The 26119-nt window shown below is 41.8% G+C and overlaps 1 protein-coding gene across 1 annotated transcript; it reads left to right on the forward strand.

Moving 5' to 3' along the window:
- The first annotated feature begins 364 nt into the window (after positions 1-364).
- On the forward strand, positions 365-25263 carry LOC138980309 (zygotic DNA replication licensing factor mcm3-like). The gene is made up of 22 exons (XM_070353173.1): positions 365-524; positions 1111-1223; positions 2229-2351; positions 3010-3095; positions 4409-4539; positions 8059-8133; positions 8666-8749; positions 10786-10865; positions 11564-11669; positions 12971-13101; positions 13488-13544; positions 14200-14297; positions 14722-14930; positions 15608-15697; positions 16213-16297; positions 19193-19322; positions 19902-20055; positions 20420-20560; positions 21056-21177; positions 22095-22198; positions 22665-22797; positions 23849-25263. Exons 1-22 carry the CDS (start codon positions 456-458, stop codon positions 24048-24050), a joined length of 2523 nt encoding a protein of 840 aa, XP_070209274.1. The 5' UTR covers positions 365-455; the 3' UTR covers positions 24051-25263.
- The last annotated feature ends 856 nt before the right edge of the window (positions 25264-26119 follow it).

Below are 26119 nucleotides of genomic sequence, written 5' to 3' on the forward strand. Positions count from 1 at the left end.
AAATGACCCTGCCTTTTGCGTTAAAGATCTTCGGTTTTCCATTGATAAGGTAGACCGCTATCTTTTCATTTTCTTCCGAAGCAGCCGATATGTTTTCCGACGTGGATGATAGCACATGTTCGGAAGCCATGTTGTAAACAAAACACATACTTCCGGTAAACTGTAATAAGCTTAAACATTATTTTATTCTTTTCTACGTTTCAACCTTAAATTCAAACAAAACTTCATATAAGTGCTCATATGTGCAATTTTACGCAACATACTCGTGCGCTTGACATAGCAACCATATTTTCGGCTTTGCAAAACTCAAAATAATGTCCGAGTGCTTTAGAGATAGTGACGAAACCGCGGGAAAGTCAATCACGTGGCCCAATTCCGCGCGTAATCGGCTTTGTTGTAGCAGACAACGTTGGTTGAAATTCTAGCTCGATTAATTTTTGATCAGAGAAATCACGATGGCCGTTGAAGTTGATCAGCGTCTGCGGGATATCCAGAGGGAGTACCTTGATTTTCTGGATGATGAGGTGAGTAAATTACCGTGTTTATTCGCAAGGATGTTGCAAAAATAAGATTTAGAGGTCTGTGTCTGTGTGCTGGAGACGCTTTTGTCCCCCTCCCAATGTTGTACAGCGTGTGTTCGTTGTGTGTGTGTCACTGTCAATACTATCATTTGAATCATATGTTTTTCTCAGTGTGAGTGTGTGGATGTGTGTTCCTCTCGAGTGATCTGAGGCTGATTGAATAGTAGATGATAAAGTACTTCACTACTTGTCAGCATTACACACACAAAACAAGATGCTACAACGTACTGTAAAACTAAGTAACAACACCACCAGGATTCTTAGTACAAAAGTAGTAATAGTGCTTTCGGTAGTATTAATATATTGTGAAGAACCCTGGAGATAATCAAGGCATGGACATGTATGCCCCGAGTGTGTCCAGTCATAGATCATACCTGTGTGAGGATCAAAAGGAATAGTAATACATGTACTGTAGTAATAAGACGAATCACTGAATCACATTCACAGTGAATGACAAAACAAGTGGAACGGCAGCTCATCAACTGGATGAATGGCTTAACCGTTGTTGTTTCTGTGTGTGATTTGCCAGGAGGACCAGGGGATCTATCAGCAGAAGGTTCGTGATATGATCACCAACACTGAAATTCGCCTCGTTGTCAATGTCAACGATCTGCGACGCAAGAATCCAGACCGCTGCAAACAGTAAGTACACACTTAATACTTATAATAGATGTTTTCGGCGTTTGAGCAGCTCTCGCAAGATATATATCTGCAAGACATTTTTATTTTATTTATTTAGGCCATTATGAACCCCCAGGGGAGCATAGGCCATCGACGACAATTCTCCATCCGACACGGTGCTGGGCTGCCCTTTCGATCTGGCTCCAGGTCTTCCCCTGCCTGTTGATCTCTGCTTCAGTGTCTCGTCTCCAGCTGTTGCGCGGCCGGCCTCTCTTCCTTTTCCCTTGTGGATTCCGCATGCTCTTTGTTATGTTTTGAATGTCGTGAGAACTTTGATCATCAGCCTTCACAGCTCTCGCGAGATAGCCATTCAAGTTACCTGCTATGCTATGCTTCGAAGTTTGCGATAGCTTGAAATACTGATAGGGTCTCTAGATCGCATAGATGCGTTAGTGTGTATTGATAATAATGATCAGTTTGAGGATTGATTTTACTTCTTAAACTCAGGAATCTCCCAATAAAGCCCCGTGTGAGGTTTGCTGTCAGTATCACACTGAATATATTGGACATTTTTTACATTTCAGTCAGTGTGTGACGCCACCACGTCAGTAGGGCTTTTTCTAGAAACAGCCCATAAACTCATTATGATTTACATTTAATGAATTGATGTTGCTTTGTTTTTTTTGTGGGGGGGGGGGGGGGGGGGTTTTTCTGTCAATAACCTGATTTTAGGTGTAGGTAGTAAGGCCAATAGGTAGGCCTTTTGCTTCCCCTTTTTGTATTCCAAATTGCATTTGTTATACTAGTGTATGCTGATTTTGAACTTGCCTGTCAATCGTGAGGTTCAAGATCTGAGTGAATCTCAAAGGGTCGCTCTTCTTTCAGTTTCAGTATGTGACGTCACTTCCACAGGGTAAATGTGGGACTATACTGTTATTCCTTTTGATACTTGACAATCTATGAGTATGAATTGGGATGTTATTTTGCAACAAGTTTGTAACTATCGTTTTTTCTTTTACTCTGCAGGCTTTTGGAGTCTTCGTTTGAGGAGCTGCTGTGTTTCAATCGAGCACTACGAGAGTTTGTTGCGTCCATTGATCCTCTGTACAGCAAGCAACATGAGGAGTTCTATGTTGGCTTTGAGGGCAGGTAAATATTGTATTTATCGTTGATACTTGCAGAGTATCTTTTGTCTCACATAGCCAAATTAATTTGATACTTTATTCTTGCAATATAATGAAAGTGCACTGCCTACACAACTTGCAGGAAGCATTTTTGTTTGACCAAGTGCATGAACTGAGGGATGTACAAATGCTACATCGGGTGTATGAACCATTTTCTACTCAAAACAGTTCACAACCTATCATTAGACAAAGAAAAAAATCAATGTTCTCGATTCCCCTCACAACCCTGGAATTTTTTTACCCTTCGAAAAAAAATGAATTAATTAAAAATGACAACACTCAATTTGACTTAGCAAGAAAGGTTATTCTTCTCCGACATCGAGGGGACACAGCTCGCACAATTTCTGTCAAATAAGAAAGCCGCATGCGCCTGTGTAAATAACAAACAAACTGCAATATTGATAAAAATTAAACAAACCGGCCTGCACATCGTAATTTTGTTAGTTTTCAACTTTTGGCCTTGCCATTGGAAACAACACATTTGACTTCTTCAGCCTTATTTTTGTTTTACCGGCTGCTCTAATGGTTCTTGTCGTATACAATCTTTCTGGCGCGATCACTTCAGGAAGGTGTAACTAAAATAGTTTTCATGTTATGATTTAATACTTGTTATTTACTTTCAGTTTTGGTAACAAGCACGTTACGCCACGTTCGCTGACCAGCAAGTTTCTGGGAAACCTGGTGTGTGTGGAGGGCATCGTCACTAAGTGTGAGTATTCTCCTTTTATTTTTCTATCCCTTCCCTGTTCCCTTTTAGAGGAAAGTTACATACGTGGGAGTTCATGTCAAAAATAGTGTAAAACAATCATTTTTGTAAAGAATAAAATATGTTACTCATTACTGTTTGATTATTTGCTCAAAGTTCTTTGTTGTTATTGTCATTATTCTGATGTTTCTCAGCTTTCTTTCAGAGCAGGTGATTTATGCTTTACGGGGTATTTGTTGACAAAAAGAAACAGAAACAAGTCGCGTAAGGCGAAAATACAACATTTAGTCAAGTAGCTGTCGAACTCACAGAATGAAACTGAACGCAATGCCATTTTTCAGCAAGACCGTATACTCGTAGCATTGTCAGTCCACCGCTCATGGCAAAGGCAGTGAAATTGACAATAAGAGCGGGGTAGTAGTTGCGCTAAGAAGGATAGCACGCTTTTCTGTACCTCTCTTTGTTTTAACTTTCTGAGCGTGTTTTTAATCCAAACATATCATATCTATATGTTTTTGGAATCAGGAACCGACAAGGAATAAGATGAAAGTGTTTTTAAATTGATTTGGACAATTTAATTTTGATAATAATTTTTATATATTAAATTTTCAGAGCTTGTTTTTAATCCAAATATAACATATTTATATGTTTTTGGAATCAGAAAATGATGGAGAATAAGATGAACGTAAATTTGGATCGTTTTATAAATTTTTATTTTTTTTTACAATTTTCAGATTTTTAATGACCAAAGTCATTATTTAATTTTTAAGCCACCAAGCTGAAATGCAATACCGAAGTCCGGGCTTCGTCGAAGATTACTTGACCAAAATTTCAACCAATTTGGTTGAAAAATGAGGGCGTGACAGTGCCGCCTCAACTTTCACGAAAAGCCGGATATGACGTCATCAAAGACATTTATCAAAAAAATGAAAAAAACGTTCGGGGGTTTCATACCCAGGAACTCTCATGTCAAATTTCATAAAGATCGGTCCAGTAGTTTAGTCTGAATCGCTCTACACACACACACAGACAGACACACACACACACACACACGCACGCACATACACCACGACCCTTGTCTCGATTCCCCCCTCTACGTTAAACACATTTAGTCAAAACTTGACTAAATGTAAAAAGGATAAGGATGCTTTGTTGTATTGGTAAAACTAAGTGTCCACTTGCGTGTTTCTGCTCTGCTTGCAGCCAATTTTGATTGCTCCTATCCCCTTGTTTCCCCTGACCTAACAAATGTGCATGTCATGTATTTTTAATAAAATGTTGTTTAAGCCAAATGTTCTGTTTCCATGGCGATGCAGGTTCCCTGATCCATCCCAAAGTTGTGCGCAGTGTCCACTACTGCCCTGCCACCAAGAAAACCATGGAGCGCCGTTACACTGACATGACCTCCCTCGACGCTAAACCTTCATCTGGAATCTACCCCACAAAGGTCAGTTAGGCTAGGACATTGTTATTATTATTATATGAAGTCTTATATCGCGCGCGTATCTCCAGACTCGGACTCAAGGCGCAGGGATCTATTTATGCCGTGTGAGATGGAATCTTTTACACGATACATCACGCATTCACATCGACCAGCAGATCGCAGCCATTTTGGCGCATATCCTACTTTTCACGGCCTATTATTCCAAGTCACACGGGTATTTTGGTGGACATTTTTTATCTATGCCTATACAATTTTGCCAGGAAAGACTCTTTTGTCAATCGTGGGATCTTTAACGTGCACACCCCAATGTAGTGTACAGTGCTTTTATTTCCTTTAAATGTTTTCTTCTATTTTCTCTTCTTTTGCTTTATATGTCTTCTTTCCTACATGCTAATAGACAAATTCCGAAAATAACTGTATGGGTTTTGAAAGATTTCAAAGAGTGGATACCCTTGCATTTAGGTGGACATTGCATAGGCCAATCACTGCTGAGGTGTGTGTCTGAAACATGAGCACAAGAAGCATAAATGCTTTTATTTGTCCCTGAAAAAGCAAGGGTATTCATTCTTTCACAACCCATAGCAACCAAACAGTTATTTTCGGAATGTGTCTAATGATTTGACCGAGGTCTTGAAGCTGAAAGAAAAATGTATGTGTGTAGCATTGTGGGTATCCGGTTTCCTTCTTTGTCTAAAGCCTGTCTTTAAATGGGCGTAGACCTTTAGCACTGAGCTTTTAGTAAAATGACTTTGCTAAGTCTTCGCAAAGTTAACTTTGTGCTCAATTAAGGACTATCTTTACACTTAGCATCACCACCCCAACCACAAGGGGAATACACTCTCTCTTTACACTTAGCACCACCACCCCAACCACTGTTGAAGAAATCTACACTGGACCACAATGAGTTGAAAAACTTTCGGCCTGTCAGTAACCTGTCTTTCGTTTCTAAAATAATAGAAAAGGTAGTTCTGTCTCAGCTTTCTGCTCACCTCACATCCAACAATCTGTTCAACCCTCTGCAGTCTGCATATCGGTCTGGGCACAGTACGGAAACAGCTTTAGTGAAAATTGTAAATGACCTCTTACTCGCTTTAGACAAAGGAAAAGTTGCCATCCTGACGCTGCTCGACTTGTCGGCAGCGTTCGATACCATTGATCATGGTCTCCTCATCAGCCGTTTAGAACACGTTTTTGGCGTTAGTGATTCTGTCCTTCTCTGGTTCTCCTCCTACTTGTCCAACCGTACCCAGACTGTCTCCATAAACAATAGCACCTCTGATCCTGCTCTGCTACGCTACGGCGTGCCTCAGGGTTCGGTCCTAGGGCCGGTATTGTTTGTGTTATACACCACACCCCTCGCTGACATCATGGCCTCACACTCAGTTCTCCATCATTCTTATGCAGATGATACGCAACTTCAGAAGTCTGCTGATCTCAAGAGTTTCGACACTCTGATGCACTCAATGCAAGAATGCATCCTGGACGTTAAATCCTGGATGACATTTAACAAGCTAAAATTAAATGATGAGAAAACGGAAGTCATGGCTGCCTCCTCTCCACGCATGTCTACCTCCATCCAGCTCCCAGAGTCCATCACAATAGGCAATGCAGTTGTCCCCTTCTCGGTTTCAGTGAAGAACTTGGGTGTCACACTAGACTCCCACCTAACTATGAACGCACAGGTACAAAACATCACTCGTGCCGTCAACTTTGAACTCCGCCGTATTGGCTCGATACGCCACTACCTTTCTAAAGAAGCAGCTCTGGCTCTAGTCTCTGCATTCATTCTTTCCAGACTGGACTATTGTAATGCACTGCTGTATGGCTGCCCCCAGTACCTCCTAAACAGGTTACAGAAATTGCAGAACACTGCTGCACGCCTGGTCCTCAGAGTCCGCAAGTCCGAACACATTTCCCCTCATCTCCAAGCACTGCACTGGCTTCCAATAGAGTCACGCATCAAATATAAAATCGCATGCCTATCCTATGGTGCACTCACACAGACAGGACCAGCATACCTCACAGACATGACTCAAACATACACACCGGGCAGGACACTCCGCTCCTCAGCAGACACCTCTATCCTTTCCACTCCGAGAGTCAACACTAAATCTTTTGGTGAGCGCTCTTTTTCTGTTTCTGCTCCTCTCGTCTGGAACTCTCTCCCTGTCACTCTTCGTCACTCTGCCTCCTCTGGCTCTTTCCGCACAGGCCTGAAAACGCATCTTTTTTCACTTGCATACACATGATACCCCCCCCCCCCCCGCCCCCCCTGCGTGCATGGAGTGTTTTGAATTTGTATGTATATATATGGCTTTTTCTTTTGAGTTTTGAGTATTGTTTGCATGGAGTTCGGTATTAATTTTGCTTGTATGGTTTTGCTTGTATGACTTTGTTTTGTCTTTACCCTGTTTGCTTGGTCTTGCGTGCTTGGAGTGTGTTAAGCTTTTGTGTTTGCTTGCATGGAGTATGCTGAGTATGCTATGTTATGTAGATTGTGGGTCTTGTTCATTGTGTATGGTTTTATTATTAGTTATGTTAATTCTAGTTATTGTAAAGCGCATTGAGCATATATATGATTATGCGCTATAGCAAATGTCCATTATTATTATTATTAAGGAGAATACACTCTCTCTTTACACTTAGCACAACCAACCACAAGGGTAATACACTCTCTCTTTACACTTAGTACCACCACCCCAACCACAATGGGAATACACTCTCTCTTTACACTTAGCACCCCAACCACAAGGGGAATACACTCTCTCTTTACACTTGGCACCACCACCCCAACCACAAGGAGAATACACTCTCTCTTTACACTTAGCACCACCACCCCAACCACAAGGGTAATACACTCTCTCTTTACACTTAGCACCACCACCCCAACCACAAGGGGAATACACTCTCTCTTTTGCAGCCATAGGTTTATTTTGCCACAAGGGTAATACACTCTCTCTTTTGCAGCCATAGGTTTATTTTGCCACAAGGGTAATACACTCTCTTTTGCAGCCATAGGTTTATTTTGCCACAAGGGTAATACACTCTCTTTTGCAGCCATAGGTTTATTTTGCCACACGGGTAATACACTCTCTCTTTTGCAGCCATAGATTTATTTTGCCACAAGGGTAATACACTCTCTCTTTTGCAGCCATAGGTTTATTTTGCCACAAGGGTAATACACTCTTTTGCAGCCATAGGTTTATTTTGCCACAAGGGTAATACACTCTCTCTTTTGCAGCCATAGGTTTATTTTGCCACAAAGGTAATACTCTCTTTTGCAGCCATAGGTTTATTTTGCCACAAGGGTAATACACTCTCTTTTGCAGCCATAGGTTTATTTTGCCACAAGGGTAATATACTCTCTCTTTTGCAGCCATAGGTTTATTTTGCCACAAGGGTAATACACTCTTTCTTTTGCAGCCATAGGTTTATTTTGCTAACAAGCTGAGCTACTTTGTGTGCAAATTTTAATTCGCAAAATTAATTTACCATGCATGTGTTATTTTGTCTTTTCTTCAGGATGATGATGGAAACTTGCTGGAGACGGAGTATGGGCTGTGTGTCTACAAAGATCATCAATCCTTCAGCATACAGGTCAGTTCAAATCTCTCTCAAACGCACACATACACACAAAGAAGTACCCACACACAAGTTTTATTCCAGGATGTCTCCATGGACAAGATTTTTAACCTTTTATCGCTCTCCTGCGGAATCACCATTGTTCTGCTTTTTAAGGAGATCAAGATTTTTAAGAAGATTTGAACTTGAAGTAACAAATGTAAAAGTTATAAACTTTTAGAACCTGTTTTTTACAGTGATAGACCTGATAGTTTTTAGTAAATAGTTTTTAGCATGGAGCTTGCCATGTGAATTGAGAAAGAAAACAAACTTTCATCGGTCTTCAATAGCTATATCAGCTTAATAGACGATAACAAAAATAATAACCTACCTGCACAAATACTTGGTGTTACAGTATTACATTTCCAGAAGCTGACTTGCACCAATATTTGTGTATGTTTAGAAAAGGACTGAAAATCAGAATCTAAAACTGTAACAACGTACATGTTTAGAAAAGGACTGAAAATCGGGTAATGCAATTACATTGTCATGATTGTGCGTCTTGCAGGAAATGCCAGAGAAAGCTCCACCGGGACAGTTACCACGTTCTGTGGATATCGTCGCTGATGGGGATCTCGTGGATAGATGCAAGGTGAGCTGGGAATTTGCTTCTGTACATGATACAGTGGGGAGTCACTTTTTAAGGCACACACACCACACACCACTCTCCCACCCCCCAATTTAAGGCACACACACCACTCTCCCACCCCCCAATTTAAGGCACACACACCATTCTCCCACCCCCCAATTTAAGGCACACACACCACCCCCCACTCTCCCACCCCCCAATTTAAGGCACACACACCACCCCCACTCTCCCACCCCCCAATTTAAGGCACACACACCACTCTCCCACCCCCCAATTTAAGGCACACACACCACTCTCCCACCCCCCAATTTAAGGCACACACACCACCCCCCACTCTCCCACACCCCAATTTAAGGCACACACACCACTCCCACCCCCCAATTTAAGGCACACACACCACTCTCCCACCCCCCAATTTAAGGCACACACACCACCCCCCACTCTCCCACCCCCAATTTAAGGCACACACACCACCCCCCACTCTCCCACCCCCCAATTTAAGGCACACACACCACCCCCCACTCTCCCACCCCCCAATTTAAGGCACACACACCACCCCCCACTCTCCCACCCCCCAATTTAAGGCACACACACCTCCCCCCACTCTCCCACCCCCCAATTTAAGGCACACACACCACCCCCCAATTTAAGGCACACACACCACCCCCCACTCTCCCACCCCCCAATTTAAGGCACACACACCACCCCCCACTCTCCCACCCCCCAATTTAAGGCACACACACCACCCCCCACTCTCCCACCCCCCAATTTAAGGCACACACACCACCCCCCACTCTCCCACCCCCCAATTTAAGGCACACACACCACCCCCCCCCCTCTCCCACCCCCCAATTTAAGGCACACACACCACCCCCCCACTCTCCCACACCCTAATGTAAGGCACACACCCCCCACTCTCCCACCCCCCAATTTAAGGCACACACACCACCCCCCACTCTCCCACACCCCAATGTAAGGCACACACACCACCCCCACTCTCCCACCCCCCAATTTAAGGCACACACACCACCCCCCACTCTCCCACACCCCAATGTAAGGCACACACACCACCCCCCCAATTTAAGGCACATACACCACCCCCCCCCCCCACTCTCCCACCCCCCAATTTAAGGCACACACACCACCCCCCACTCTCCCACCCCCCAATTTAAGGCACACACACCACCCCCCACTCTCCCACCCCCCAATTTAAGGCACACACACCACCCCCCACTCTCCCACCCCCCAATTTAAGGCACACACACCACCCCCCCCTCTCCCACCCCCCCAATTTAAGGCACACACACCACCCCCCCACTCTCCCACACCCTAATGTAAGGCACACACACCCCCCCCCCACTCTCCCACCCCCCAATTTAAGGCACACACACCACCCCCCACTCTCCCACACCCCAATGTAAGGCACACACACCACCCCCACTCCCACCCCCCAATTTAAGGCACACACACCACCCCCCACTCTCCCACACCCCAATGTAAGGCACACACACCACCCCCCAATTTAAGGCACATACACCACCCCCACTCTCCCACCCCCCAATTTAAGGCACACACACCACCCCCCACTCTCCCACACCCCAATGTAAGGCACACACACCACCCCCCACCCCCCAATTTAAGGCACACACACCACCCCCCACTCTCCCACACCCCAATGTAAGGCACACACACCACCCCCCACTCTCCCACACCCCAATGTAAGGCACACACACACACACACACCACTCTCCCACCCCCCAATTTAACACTTCTCCCCTTTTATAAGACCTCAATTGTTCAAATTTTCTGTTCATAACATCTGTATATTTACCTCTGTTTTAAGGCTCCCTCCTTTCAAAGACCTCAGTTTTCTGAGTTTTGATCGTCTTAAAATCAGGATTCCGTTGTATATCTGTTTCTAAGAAATGTTGGTGCCAGTGCTTGTAGGTATGTAGCATTATTTTGTTGTTTGTAACCAGAAGATAAAAATCGAAAAAGTCTTAATCTTAATCTGTGATGTTTTTGACTTTTTTCAACAGCCAGGTGACCGAGTCCAGTTGATCGGAACATTCAGGTGTCTCCCAGCCAAGAAAAACAGCTTCACCTCCTGTACCTTCAGGTAAATTTATGAAGATGGTCATGAGCGCGTAAGTAATAGTTTGACAACAGAAGAGGAGGAAACTTGCAGTAACCTCTGGGTGTTTTTTTTTCAAGGATAGGAATTTGGACATCCAAGGCAAGTGTGGCATTTAGGCTTAGTGATACTGTTCGACTTGAAACATTTTGTGTGTGTTATTCTCCAGTATCTATAAGATACAAAACTAAGAAAACTTCCATTCATTGTCGGTTTTCTCTCTACGTGATCTATTTTGTGGTCTGATTGTTCTGCACTTATTTTGTGGTCTAATTGTTCTGCACTTATTTTGTGGTCTAATTGTTCTGCACTTATTTTGTGGTCTAATTGTTCTGCACTTATTTTGTGGTCTAATTGTTCTGCACTTATTTTGTGGTCTAATTGTTCTGCACTTATTTTGTGGTCTAATTGTTCTGCACTTTTTTGTGGTCTAATTGTTCTGCACTTATTTTGTGGTCTAATTGTTCTGCACTTATTTTGTGGTCTAATTGTTCTGCACTTATTTTGTGGTCTAATTGTTCTGCACTTATTTTGTGGTCTAATTGTTCTGCACTTATTTTGTGGTCTAATTGTTCTGCACTTATTTTGTGGTCTAATTGTTCTGCACTTATTTTGTGGTCTAATTGTTCTGCACTTATTTTGTGGTCGAGTTTGGTGTGCATTGTGCTTTCTTTGTGTTTCAGAACTATTCTGATCGCCAACAACATTTCTCTTATGAGCAAAGAGATCTCCCCTGTCTTCTCGGTGGATGACATCTCCAAAATCAGGAATTTTGCCAAGCAAAAAAAGGTGCGTCAGTGATTCTGTGGCAAAAAGCTTATAACCCCTGTGTGACCAACACACTTTTTACATTTAGTCAAGTTTTGACTAAATGTTTTAACGTAGAGGGGGAAATCGAGACGAGGGTCGTGGTGTATGTGCGTGTGTGTGTGTGTCTGTCTGTCTGTCTGTCTGTGTGTGTGTGTGTGTAGAGCGATTCAGACTAAACTACTGGACCGATCTTTATGAAATTTGACATGAGAGTTCCTGGGTATGAAATCCCCGAACGTTTTTTTCATTTTTTTGATAAATGTCTTTGATGACGTCATATCCGGCTTTTCGTGAAAGTTGAGGCGGCACTGTCACGCCTTCATTTTTCAACCAAACTAGTTGAAATTTTGGTCGGGTAATGTTCGACGAAGCCCGGACTTCGGTATTGCATTTCAGCGTGGTGGCTTAAAAATTACTTTATGACTTTGGTCATTAAAAATCTGAAAATTGTAAAAAAAAAAAAAAAAAATGTTATAAAACGATCCAAATTTACGTTTATCTTATTCTCCATCATCTGCTGATTCCAAAAACGTATAAATATCATATATTCGGATTAAAAACAAGCTCTGAAAATTAAATATATAAAAATTATTATCAAAATTAAATTTTCCAAATCAATTTAAAAACACTTTCATCTTATTCCTTGTCGGTTCCTGATTCCAAAAACATATAGATATGATATGTTTGGATTAAAAACACGCTCAGAAAGTTAAAACGAAGAGAGGTACAGAAAAGCGTGCTATCCTTCCCAGCGCAACTACTACCCCGCTCTTCTTGTCAATTTCACTGCCTATGCCGTGAGCGGTGGACTACGAGTATACGGTCTTGCTGCGTTGCATTGCGTTCAGTTTAATTCTGTGAGTTCGACAGCTACTTGACTAAATGTTGTATTTTCGCCTTACGCGACTTGTTTATTTATTCATGACACGCCATTTTCTCTCAAGTTTTCTGTTTGTAACCTTTCCCATACAAACAAAAATAAACAGACAATGTTAGAATTTCAAATTTTAACTTGCATTTTTCATGGTCCAATTTTTTCTGATCGTGTTTTTCAATCCTATTTTCTCCTTTCCTTTTGCAAAGGGCTGATGGCCCACGGTAAACTATATGTATGTCATTAGGCCAAGAACAACCTTCAATATATCCCTGTGTAAATAAGAGAACAATCTTCAATAATATTTAAAAACAAAACAAACAAAAAATCGGAAACGTTTTTTGTTTTTTTTAATGTTTGACTTTGTTGTGCATGTGTGATCATGCTTGATCATGTTTGATTTCAGGATGTTTTTGAGATCCTGGGACGCTCAGTGGCACCTTCCATCCACGGCCATGAGTACATCAAGAAAGCTGTGCTCTGCATGCTGCTGGGGGGCAACGAGAAAGTCCTTGCCAATGGAACACGCCTCAGAGGGTAAGCAATATATTCTTTTTGTTGCTTAGTTTCAACGTTCTTTTTTTGTATGAATTGGTCCTGCAATAAACGATGTTTGGAAACAACTGTCTGGTTTGTGAACGAATGAATACACTTGCTTTTTTAGGAACAAATAAATTTACACATGCTCCTGTCCACGAGTGTCAGACACACCCCTCGCTTGTGATTGGCCCGTTTAATGTTTGTCCCTGTGAAAGGAAGGGTATTCACTCTTTTCACAACCCATTCAAACCCAACAGAGTTATTTTCAGAATTCATTAATTGGGAACAAGAGAATTGTTCAAATATTGTTTGTTTATTTGATACTTAGGCTGTATGTACTACATGTTGGAGTGTTTTACTATTATTGTTTGTGACTTTTGCAGTGACATCAACGTTTTGCTGATTGGAGACCCTTCTGTGGCCAAGTCTCAGATGCTGAGGTATGTGGGACCAATTGTCACAATTTTCAAACTAGAATTCCAGAGACGTGACCAGCAGTGAATTGATTGGAAGGAATTTTCTAACCTAGACACAAAAGCAATGAATCTGGGAGATCAGAGAAGAGCAAGAGAGAGCAGCTTTGCCTGTGTAAACATGCAAGAAAAACTGTTCTTTGAAGTAAAGTTGATAGAAAATGGTTTGACCTCGCGAAAGGCGTTTTCAGTTCTTATGGTGCATGAGATGTCTTCCGACGTTACGTTATTGTGATTTCTCAGTATTGTGGTTTATTTCAATTTGGCAGACATGCCCCTAAGATGTGACGTCGGGCGGGGATGTAGCTCAGTCGGTAGCGCGCTGGATTTGTATTCAGTTGGCCGCTGTCAGCGTGAGTTCGTCCCCACGTTCGGCGAGAGATTTATTTCTCAGAGTCAACTTTGTGTGCAGACTCTCCTCGGTGTCCGAACACCCTCGTGTGTACACGCAAGCACAAGACCAAGTGCGCACGAAAAAGATCCTGTAATCCATGTCAGAGTTCGGTGGGTTATAGAAACACGAAAATATCCAGCATGCTTCCTCCGAAAACGGCGTATGGCTGCCTAAATGGCGGGGGAAGATGTGACGTGAAGGGCTTCATAAGTTGTTGTGTTGTTTCAGGTACGTGCTGTTCACAGCACCACGTGCAATCCCCACCACTGGTCGTGGTTCCTCAGGTGTTGGTTTGACTGCCGCTGTCACCACAGACCAAGAGAGTGGTAAGTACAATTCATACCAGGCCATCCCCTGAACAGTTTTACGCACAATACAGAACATAACTGCAGAGTACTCCTTGTCTGCTAAAACTAACTTGTCGTGAATACATCTTTAAAATCACAATGGATTTGTTGTCTTCTTTGGAGAGAAAAATAACACCATTTTGCGATGAAATATGTGTGTCAATCACCCCACTTTGTCACTGAATGACGTTAGTCTTCTTAGTGACACAACAATGTGTTTTCCGTCAAACAATTAGAAATAATTTCATTAGTAGAATCGTGTTCCTCACATTCATCCTAGACTGAGCTAAGCAAGTGCTGCAGATTGTCATTACTTTCTTTGCCTGGGTTTGTAAGATTGTGGTCCAACTCTGTGATCCAAGACTGATCATATTTTCATCATCACCTGTACAATGTTTCACAGGTGATCGCAGACTGGAGGCAGGGGCTATGGTGCTGGCCGACAGAGGCATCGTGTGCATCGACGAGTTTGACAAGATGTCCGACATCGACAGGACAGCCATTCACGAGGTGATGGAACAGGGTCGTGTCACCATCTCCAAGGCAGGAATCCATGCCAAGCTCAACGCACGATGCAGCGTTCTGGCTGCTGCCAACCCTGTGTATGGAAGGGTGAGTTAATTTTGCTTACACATTTTGAATGTGTAGAAGTTGTTTACAGCTCATCTTTGACGGAAATTGATATTTTGCTATTTGCTTTATGCACAATGAGATTTCATTATGTGGATCTCAGACATGGGAACCCATACGATTTCGGCGTTATTTGTACGCATGATTGTCTAGAAAATGATCAATACGGTCAGTGGAAAAAATATGATGAAAAAAATTCCCAGACTTCTTTTATTCACAAGCGCATTGCGAAGCCGATCCTGCATTTTCATTAACGGTGCAACGGACCTGTGTGAAGCATGTTTGAATCGTGGACGTTCAAATTCTGTGTGGAGTACGCTCTTTTTTTTTTAAATACCCCAAGGTTGCTTAAAAATACTCAAAGTGCAAGACAGGGGTTCCCAGGTCTGGGATTTATTGGTTACTGTCAATTTCAAGTATGTGTGTTTTTTTGCTTCATCTTCTTTAGTTGTGAACTTTGATTGAGGAACATTGTGCAGAGTGACACTGTTGCCCTAGCCAATCTAAAAAAAAATGTTTACAAATGATTCACACTGGGACAAACATATTCCTCGGTAAAAGACTACAATCAGATATTTTAATAAAAGTTTCTGTTATCTGTGTGTGTGCTGATAAGATTGTTATCAGGTTGTGGTGTTCATTGAATGTTTTGTTTTTAGTATGATCAGTACAAGACTCCTATGGAAAACATCGGTCTCCAGGATTCCCTGCTGTCACGTTTTGATCTTCTCTTCATTGTTCTGGACAAGGTAAGACAGCTCACCATGTCCATGTCTTTTGAGAATATGTTCAGATTTGCTTTTTATGAGAAATTGAAGTTTATGCTTACGTGGAAAGTTAAGGGGAAAATGTCTCCTGAAAGTGTTCTTTTATTTGCTTCTTCAATGGGCAATTTAAATGCATTTCCTCAAGGCAGTCTCTCATTTCTGTCCTTCATAGACAGTTTCTGTTGGTTCTGGTAACAGATAAATTCCAAAAATAACTGTTGGGTTTGTGTGAGCTGTGAAAGGGAATACCTTTGCTGTTACTAGGACCAACAATTCCTGAGCCACTCACAAGCCAGGGGTGTGTTGAGCGTGTGTTGATTTATTTGTCCGACTAAAAGCAAGGGTATTAACTCTTTCACAACACTACAGACCCGACAGTTATTTCCGAACATCGTCTACATGTATTAACATTGATTCATAATTATACCCAAAGTGAAATGAACATTCTTTACAAGTATATTTGTTCAAACACTAAAATGCTGTGATTTTCATTGCAGATGGACCCAGAGTGTGACCGACAGATTGCTGACCACGTTCTGCGTATGCATCGCTACAGAGGGTCTGGAGAACAAGATGGAGATGGTACGTGAAATTTGCACCTCTTCTTTTCCTTGATTAATATTGTGGCAGATTTGATTAAAACCGGGGGCTGCCAGGGGATTGTGCGGGATGTTTCTTATTTACTCGTGATGTTGTTTGACCTCGCGTTGTGTTTTGTTTTGAGTGTAAGAATATTTCCCGTTTCCCTCTCTTATCCCCGATGCAGTAGACTCTAGTTTTCAGCTATCATACGGCCAACGGCCTCTCTCTTGCAACGAATGTAGCCCACACCGTGGTTGTACAGTTTAAGACATCATTTTTATTCTACAAGTGCATGAAATCAAAACATCGTCACTTTCACGCAGACTCGTCACTTCACAACTATTTCTGTCGTGTCTCAGTACTGTCGCTGACTGTCATTTAAACAAGGGGGGTGATTATCAGGTTCCCGATTGACAAGGAACTTATTCAGACTTAAAGTCTTTATAACAGAACTCCCGATTGACAAGGAGCTATTTAGTGCATGAGATACTATCACTATCAGATTCCCGATTGGCAAGGAATTTATACAAACGTTATAACAAAACTCCCGATTGACAAGGAGCTATTTAGTGCATGAGATACTATCAGATTCCCGATTGGCAAGGAATTTATACAAGCGTTATAACAGAACTCCCGATTGACAAGGAGCTATTTAGTGTAGACTGCAAGGTTCCTAGTTCACAAGGAATGATTAACAACAGATCTAAGCAATAAATCCTTACGGTTAGAAATGAAGGCCGGCTTCCGATTAACGAAGAAGTCGGCTAAGGTTTACTTTTCCCGGTTAACAAGGAATTTAGTTAAAGTTAAATGACTCCCGATTAACAAAAGAGTCTGAAGTTAAGGTTAGGTGACTCCCGATTAACAAAGAGTCTGGTTACAATTACTGACTCCCGATTAACAAAGAGTTTGAAGTTAAGATTAGGTGACTCCCGATTAACAAAGAGTGCCGCACCCGCGAAATCCAAAACATTATATAGACCTCAAATCTTTGGACTATTTCGCATAATCATGCGCTACAGTGAACTCTGACCCTGAATCACTTACTTCCGGCAAATAATCCGGTTCTTCTTCAATTTATACTACTCTATTTTCCGCTAACCGTCGTTAAACAAGCATGTCCGTAAGCGACTATTATCATAAAGAAACTTATCATTTTATCAAACAACTCCCGCACATCGATACTAACAGATTAGCAGCTGGTCGTCTGCTACAAAGTCACGTCTGCTTGAAGCGTCAGTGCTAAGCTGTTCTAAAAGCTAGCATCGTGCGTCGTAAATTACGTCACATAAAAGATGGCGTCAAGTGCATGCGTACCAATGAAGTCACTCAAACACGCGCACGCACACTGAATATTATTACGTGGGCTGTAAGGCTATTCCCTCACAATATTGCAAAGTAAAAATGGCTTGTGTATATGAAAGCTTATTTCATTAGTGTTGTTAGTAGTCTGTTTAGATCCCCACTGTCAGCAGTTAAAGGTACTGAACTTGTCAAATCCAGGTGCACGGAGCCCCTGGGGCTTTTAGTCATACCTCAGGCAGCTATCCGTTAGAAGAACTACCAAGTTTCATTGACTTGCACCCAAAGAGTCAAGAACTGCGATTTTTTTACGAATTAATTTCGTACTCGGACCCGGCTGGTCTTGACCTATTTTTGGATCTAAATTTAGATCAGGTAGATCACCACATCATGCACAAAAAGACACGTCACTAGCAAACTATGTCAGACGTCATCATGAGTTTGTGTAAAACAAAATCGAGGCCGGAATCACTCAGTTGAATCGAACTCCGACCAAACACCACGTAATAACTAGGTTAATTTATGCACTCGCGTGAACAAGAAACTGTCGAGCTTCACGGACGTCGTCGTTGGGTAGTTTTGGGTTTGTTTTACTACCATAGGAGGATTTTTGAACTGTAAATGCACTCAGCTGCAACAAAAACGCAAAACGAAGGCTGTGAGCTGCACTGTGCCTTTAAGTTGCTGGCTTCACACAAAACCTAGAGACTACAGTGGACCCCCCCTTTTGAAACTGCAAACACCCCCCGCGGGTTAGGGGGAAGGATTTACCCCTCCCTGGTCCCCCCGCGGGTTAGGGGGAAGAATTTACCCGATGCTCCCCAGCATGTCGTAAGAGGCGACTAACGGATTCTGTTTCTCTTTTTACCCTTGTTAAGTGTTTCTTGTATAGAATATAGTCAATGTTTGTAAAGATTTTAGTCAAGCAGTATGTAAGAAATGTTATGTCCTTTGTACTGGAAAACTTGCATTCTCCCAGTAAGGTCATACATTGTACTACGTTGCAAGCCCCTGGAGCAAATTTTTCATTAGTGCTTTTGTGAACACGAAACAATTGACAAGTGGCTCTATCCCATCTCCCCCCTTCCCTCCGTCGCGATATAACCTTGAACGGTTGAAAACAACGTAAAACACCAAATAAAGAAAGAAACTGCAAACAATCTGAGAAAATTGGGTCTTGAAAGGGGTGCAAATTTACAGACGTCAGTTTATGAACGGAACATAGAGCAAATGGGGTCTTAATAAGTTTGGTTTTTTAATGTTTAATGTACAAATATGAATTAATGGAGACTGCCTGTTCTAGTTTGCTATTGGATTTTGTCAGCTGCGAATTAAAAAACAGTTGTCTTCTTCTGAACTTTTTGTGTGTTTTTTTGTTCATAATCCATCTCATGTTAGAATGTTAGTTTAGAGTTGTCACAGATATGAAATGGCGAGTACAATGTACACATCTTACTTCTGTTGTGTACATTTGTCACAGGTATGAAATGTTGAGTCCAATGTACACATCTTACTTCTGTTGTGTACATTTGTCACAGATATAAAATGTTGAGTACAATGTTCACATCTTACTTCTGTTGTGTACGTTTGCAGTGCTTCCAATGGGAAGCAACAGTACGGTACTGGCCACGCAGGACCCCGACGTGGAGGAGCGAGAACAGACAGAGACACCTGTCTACGAGAAGTACGACCACATGCTGCACGGCAACTCGCGCAAGAAAAGGTAGGTTCCAAGAGTATGACATCACACAGTCATTTGCAAGTCTGCTTTTTGCTGTAATTAATTTTGGAAAATGTTCAAATGAATAATAATGAGATGAAAACCTGCGAGGGAAGTCAAAGGTCGATATTTGCTGTTCCTAGCTGAATGAAGAATTTGATTTTGTGATTGAAATTTACAAAGCTCTTAGCTAGAGCATAAGGACAGCATTACTTAAGAATTGTTGAGTAAGATGGTATGGTCTTGAGCTCTTAACTAGAGCATAAGGAATGCATTACTTAAAAGACTTGTTGAGTAACATGGTATGGTCCTGAAGTTCAGATGTTCACTTGTGCGTCCCTTTGTCATCTTGCCTCACATGTGGTTAAGGCTGATACTGTCTGATCAGGTTTCGTTTGCTCATGTAGGATCCTGGTTCAAAATTAAATCAGTACTTAGAAACACCTACACCTGCATGTGTGCACACATACATATCAAAATTATGATCAAGTACTCTTCAGCACAGCTACAAATTTATGATCAAGTACTCTTCAGCACAACTAACACAGACACATGATTACTGATGTTTGCATTCATTTTCAGTGAGCGCATTGTCAGCATGCAGTTCATGCGCAAGTATATCCATGTTGCCAAGGCCCTCACCCCCACTCTGACCAGGCCTGCTTCCGAGCTTATCGCTGAGGAGTACACCAAGATTAGGAGTCAGGACTCCCTCCAGCAAGACAACCTTGCCAGGGTAAGAACATTGTATGCAGGTGAATCTCAAAGATGATATAAAGACTGTTGTTTTTTGGGGAGCCAGACAGGTGTATCATTGCCCATTATGTTGCTGCTTGCTCGCATGCTTGGACATTTACGCAGCTCAAAGAAACGTGCCAGCATTATTCTTATCAATTCTATTTGATCCGCGTGGCACCAATACCAAGAATGTTGCTTCTTTAGCTGATACAGCATGTAAACTAAACTCCAAGTTTGCACTGACCGTTCGATGGTGAATATACACCCTGGCCACAATCGTCTTCAGTTTGTGGTACTTTGTATCTTTCAAATACCACTTTTCAGACAGTGTGTGAAGTAGTTTATTCTTTCTTTGCTTGCAGACCCAGCCAGTGACCGCTCGTTCCCTTGAGACGATGATTCGTCTCGCCACGGCACATGCCAAGTGTCGCCTGTCAAAAACTGTGGAGAGGGAGGATGCTGAGTGCGCTGTGGAACTTGTCCAGTTTGCCTACTTCAAGAAGGTGAGTTTTGTTGCGTGTGTGTTGTGTAATTGATTCCTTGAATAAATAGTCGTGTACTCTACTTGTGTAATTGTTTGCTCTTATGACATACCTTAGTGGTTTCATGAAATGAAATTGATAGTTGTAACTTATATTTGTACAATTTTTTTCCTCCTACAATGTAGTTTAATGGTGTTATGTAAAGGTATGGGACAAATGTTTTCTTATGATGCATCATTATTGCAACCCTGCCAGATAGATGACCTTTATTTCATTCATTGGAGAAAGATGATTAATGTAGATTTTTACCATTTCAGTTCAGTGGACTTGAATGCAGAGCAAATTTAATTTATTTACCACTTTCCTGTTACTTTATTATAAAGTCACCATATATGTTTTTGAAGGAGCAGGATGTTAAACAGTCCTCTCTGTTTCAAATCTTTAGTACATGTAGTAACTTGTAGCACAAGTATTTGTGAGACAAGTAAAGAATTGTGGATGGCGTTTGTTTAACAGGTGTTGACGAAAGAGAAGCGACGAAAGAGAGGAAGCGCGGAAGACAGCAGCGATGAAGACGAAGAGGGCGGTGAAAGTCAGAAGGGAGATAAGGAGGGATCTTCCCCACCAAAGAAGAGACAGTACGTTGTTAAAAACACGTACCCTTTACATTAATTTGTTTGCATGATGTGTCTTTCTGATTTTAGGTGCTTTCATGCGATGCCAGAAACTGGTATTCATAGTCTAGGAATATGCGTTTCCACTGTACTTGACGCCCCCCGCGGGTTAGGGGGAAGAATTTACCCGATGCTCCCCAGCATGTCGTAAGAGGCGACTAACGGATTCTGTTTCTCCTTTTACCCTTGTTTAGTGTTTCTTGTATAGAATATAGTCAATGTTTGTAAAGATTTTAGTTAAGCAGTATGTAAGAAATGTTAAGTCCTTTGTACTGGAAACTTGCATTCTCCCAGTAAGGTCATATATTGTACTACGTTGCAAGCCCCTGGAGCAATTTTTTGATTAGTGCTTTTGTGAACAAGAAACAATTAACAAATGGCTCTATCCCATCTCCCCCCTTTCCTCGTCGCGATATAACCATGAACGGTTGAAAACGACGTTAAACACCAAATAAAGAAAGAAAGAAACTGTACTTGACAGAAGAAAAAAGGCTTGAACATAGCGAGAGTAAAACAAAAATCTTCCTGTGATGTTCCGGACGCTTAAGAATTTGCAGGCAGAATTTTCATACCCAACTCTCACCCACATACATCTAACATCAAATGATTTCAGATACTGATCAGTGATTTTGTGGGTACAGTGGAACCATCCCTTTTAAGGCCTCCCAAAATCTGGGGGAAAATCAGGTCTTAAAAAGGAGGGAGTCTTAAAATGGGGGTACATTTTCAGAGTTTATGCACAAACTGTCCGAGAAAACAGGGTCTTAAAAAGGAGGGAGTCTTTACTCTTAAAGGGGGCTTCCATTGTATCCTGTATACATAACTCACCTGTTTTAAGTGGAAAATGAAAGATTTTTAACCAAACTTGCTCTGTTTCACAGGAGGAGAGAAAAGTCCAAGAGGAGCCGCAGACAGACCGTAGCGGAAGGGGAGGATGGTTATGATCCTTATGATTTCTCCAAGTCTGAGACAGAAGGAGAGGAAGGTATGGGCGTATCTTTTGACCATTACGCTGTCGCTGAGCTTGAATTTGAAAGGGGATAACAAAAATTAGTTTTTTTGTTATATTGCTTGAACTTTGAAGGGAACAAGTATTTAGTGTTTGTGTTATACTCCTTCAATTTTGAAGGGTAATAATATTTAGTGTTTGTGGTAAAATCTCAGAAATCTTGCGTACTGAGATCAGATGTGGATTATTATAGTCATCTTTTATTAAGGATTTTGTTAAAATTATTTGTGTTTATTATTTATAAAGAGAGGCGAACATCGCTAGTTTATGAGTTTATTCTGAGCTGGTCTTAATTTCAGAAAATATTAATGTTCTTGGTTGCGATTGATAAAATTTGACCATTTTTTCAAACATGTGTATTACCTTAGTGCTTTGTACTGCTGTAGAAGCAAGACTTCATTTCATGCATTACATAACTATATTCTCCTTTGTGCGTGTTCAGATCCAGAGCCTCTGGAGGAGAGTCGCAAGAAGCGCAAAGCGTCTGACGGTTCATCAGCCCCTGGAACGCCTGCCCCCTCCACCCCTGCTGCCTCCTCCGCCCCTGCTGCCTCTCAGGCTCTCAGTGAAGACAGGTAGGTTTTTGCTGGATTTTGTTTTTTTGAAAGGTAGTCATGAAAATCAAGTGAAACGTATAAATCGGGCAAAGTTCTGGTATCGCTCAAGCCCCCCCCCCCCCCCCCCCCCTCTCTCGCTCTCTCTCTCTCTCTCTCCCCCCCCCCTCTCTCTCTCTCTCTCTCGCTCTCTCTCTCTCTCCCCCCCTCTCTCTCTCTCTCTCTCCCCCCCTCTCTCTCGCTCTCTCTCTCTCTCTCTCTCTCTCTCTCTCTCTCTCTCTCTCTCTCTCTCTCTCTCTCCCTCCCTCCCTCCCTCTGCTGTTGTTGTTTGATAGCGAGTCATCATTTTTGAAGGTTTTGCATGTATTTGTAAAAGCAGAACATACATGGAACGGTAAATGTTTGAGTCTCAGTATTAAAACTTCTTTTCTTTTTTTGTCGAGTAGCATTGCGTTCAGCATTATTCTTTGATAGTTCTTAGGGAACTTTGTATCAAAATGGAGCTCTGTGTGAAGACAGTGCTTAATAATGTCTTTATTTCTGGTGTTGATTTATTTGTTGGTGGATTTGACGGGCGCAGTGGCGTGGTGGTAAGATGTCGGCCTCCTAATCGGTAGGTCGTGAGTTCGAATCCCTGTCGCTGCCGCTCGGTGGGTTAAGAGTGGAGATTTTTCCGATCTCCCATTTCAACTTATGTGCAGACCTGCTAGTGACTTGACCCCCTTCGTGTGTACACGCAAGCACAAGACCAAGTGCGCACGGAAAAGATCCTGTAATCCATGTCAGAGTTCGGTGGGTTATAGAAACACGAAAATACCCAGCATGCCTCCCCCGAAATCGGCGTATGCTGCCTGAATGGCAGGGTAAAACCAGTCATAAACGTGAAACTCCACTCGTGCAAAAACATGAGTGAACGTGGGAGTCTATGCCCATGAACAAAGAAAAAGTTAGTGGATTGTATGGTTATTTCAGATCCTGTGAAATTAGAGACTACATTCAGCACACCTTTTCAAATATACTTGTTAGGCTTGCAAGGTAACAGCGAATAACTGATTTTGTTGTTTGTCTACAGGATGAAGTCTTTCCGAGCGTCTCTGTACAACCTGTTCCAAAAGGAGCGTGCTCAGTCGGTACAGCTGGATCAGGTGACCACGCACGTCAACAGCGAACACAAAGCGGAACCCTTCACCGAGGAGGAAATCATGTCCGCCATTTCTGCCATGATGGATGAAAACCAAGTCATGCTTTCGGACAAAATTGTGTTCCTGATCTAGAGCCAAGGAGAGTTGACTTTTCTCTTCAGACGAAAGAAGGCTTTTTTTTGGTGGAATGTTTTGGACAAGGTTACATTTGTGAATACAAAGGAAGATCGTGATTATCAAACTTCTACCATCAGCAGTGTGCTGTAGACATGAATTCTGACAATTGAATTTGTCTTGGGTTGGTTTTCTTTCTTAGACATGGACCTGCTAACAATCGTGATAATTGAAAATGTTTATATAAATATGGAACATAAAGTTTACATTCAAAATGTAACATGCTGCTCATATGATTGCCCAAAACACAGAGTTGGAAGAAAAAGATGCACATTTAAAAAAGCTATAAAAAAAACAAACCATTGTGATGTATAACATTTGTAAATAGTTTTCTTTTTCTGTTCATTTTTGGCACAGAATCATTATTCTGTACAGGTAATATGTCTTGAACAATTGAAAGCTTTGTATAATGAGCAATAACTTAGAGGATGCAGACGTCCATTCTTTTTTCAGGGATGAGATTCTTCCGCCAATTGGCGGAATTCCGCCCAAAAGTTCGTTCCCAGGACCATTTTTCTGAATCGTCTAAATCCGTTGAGAAACAATGGGGGGGGGGGGGGGGTAAAGTAGTTGATGTGGTTCCATTGGATTCGATCTGTAAAGTCCTACCTACAACCCTAAAGTCGATTGTATGCTTCTACTGCTCGGACTCGTTTCCAAGTCTTTTTTTATGGTCAAAGTGTCAAATCTTCAGCTTCAGGGGGCTTTGCCCCCCTAAACCCACAAGGGGCGTTGCCCCTGGACCCCACTGGGGGCCGCTGAAGGCCCCCAGACCCCCGCCAAATAATTTCCTCCCAAAACACTTTTAGGGAATCTCATCTCTGTTTTTGCATGTGTCTGCCAGAAACTGTATTTGTACTTCTTAATATCATAAGTTTGCTGCTGCGGATATATCTACTTAAGAAAAAAGGGACCTCAAATACACACACAAATATTTGATTGTTCTTTGACGATAACAAGTTCGTCAGAAGTTTTCTTTGACATTGAGACTGATAGCAAATATAATCAGTCATTGCATGAAATATGTGTTTTGTACTGTTTTTGTGTGAGCTGTTTTCTTTTTCTTCTGGTCAGTTTTGTATACAGCTCTGGTAGAGATTTTTGGGTATGGTAAATATGTGAATAAGACTTCAATAAAACTCTGTGAATCAACAAATTGTTTCTTCGTGTTTGTATCTTTGTGTGTGTGTCTCTCTCTCTCTCTCTCTCTCTGAGTCTCTCTCTCTCTCTCTCTCTCTCTCTCTCTCTTTTTTTCTAGTGTACATACTATAAAAGCAATACCAAAACATTGCTTACACCAGTAAGAAAATGATCAGGACAAATCAAACGATCCCCTCGTTACTTTCCCAATACTAAGTTAAATTCTTGAAAAAACTAAAAATACTGTTACTCAGGTAATCTTGAACTTTAGCGTGTTAAATTCATAGCTCAGAATCCAGTGACATTCTTTACTTAGTTGTGATACAAGTCCATGTAAGCAAGCCAAAGAACATTTGTCGTGAAATTAACTGACGGATTGAGCTCCAAACTTAAGCATAATTAATTAATTTGGTTGTTCAATCGACGAAAATAGCGTACGTTGTCAACCATGGGACATCATTTACACGAAAGAGTTGTCTCCCTTGCCCCGCTCATACGGATAATTCCTTCTTTGACCCATGTAAACGAAATGCATTCGTACAGTTCATCGGAGTTCATTCCGTAACTTCAAAGGGATCTAAAATGACTTGTTATGATTACAAGTGCTGGTTCTACAAATTTGGAGACTTAAATGCCTCTGAATTATGAGCTATGAATTTAACACGCTAAAGTTCAAGATTACCGTTACTCGTGCCTCGAGTAAAGTATTTTTGTACTTTCAAATCTGAATCGTAGAAATGGAACGTGTAATTCACGCCTTGACTAAATTATACTTGTACTGTCAAATCTGAACACAGGCGTCTCCGAGGTGACATGATCGACCTCTACAAGTACATGCATGGGATCTACGACACAGGCAACCCGAAATTCCAGCTGGCCGAAACCAA

Source organism: Littorina saxatilis, linkage group LG11 (assembly GCF_037325665.1).
Source record: "Littorina saxatilis isolate snail1 linkage group LG11, US_GU_Lsax_2.0, whole genome shotgun sequence".
Classification (NCBI taxonomy): domain Eukaryota; kingdom Metazoa; phylum Mollusca; class Gastropoda; order Littorinimorpha; family Littorinidae; genus Littorina; species Littorina saxatilis.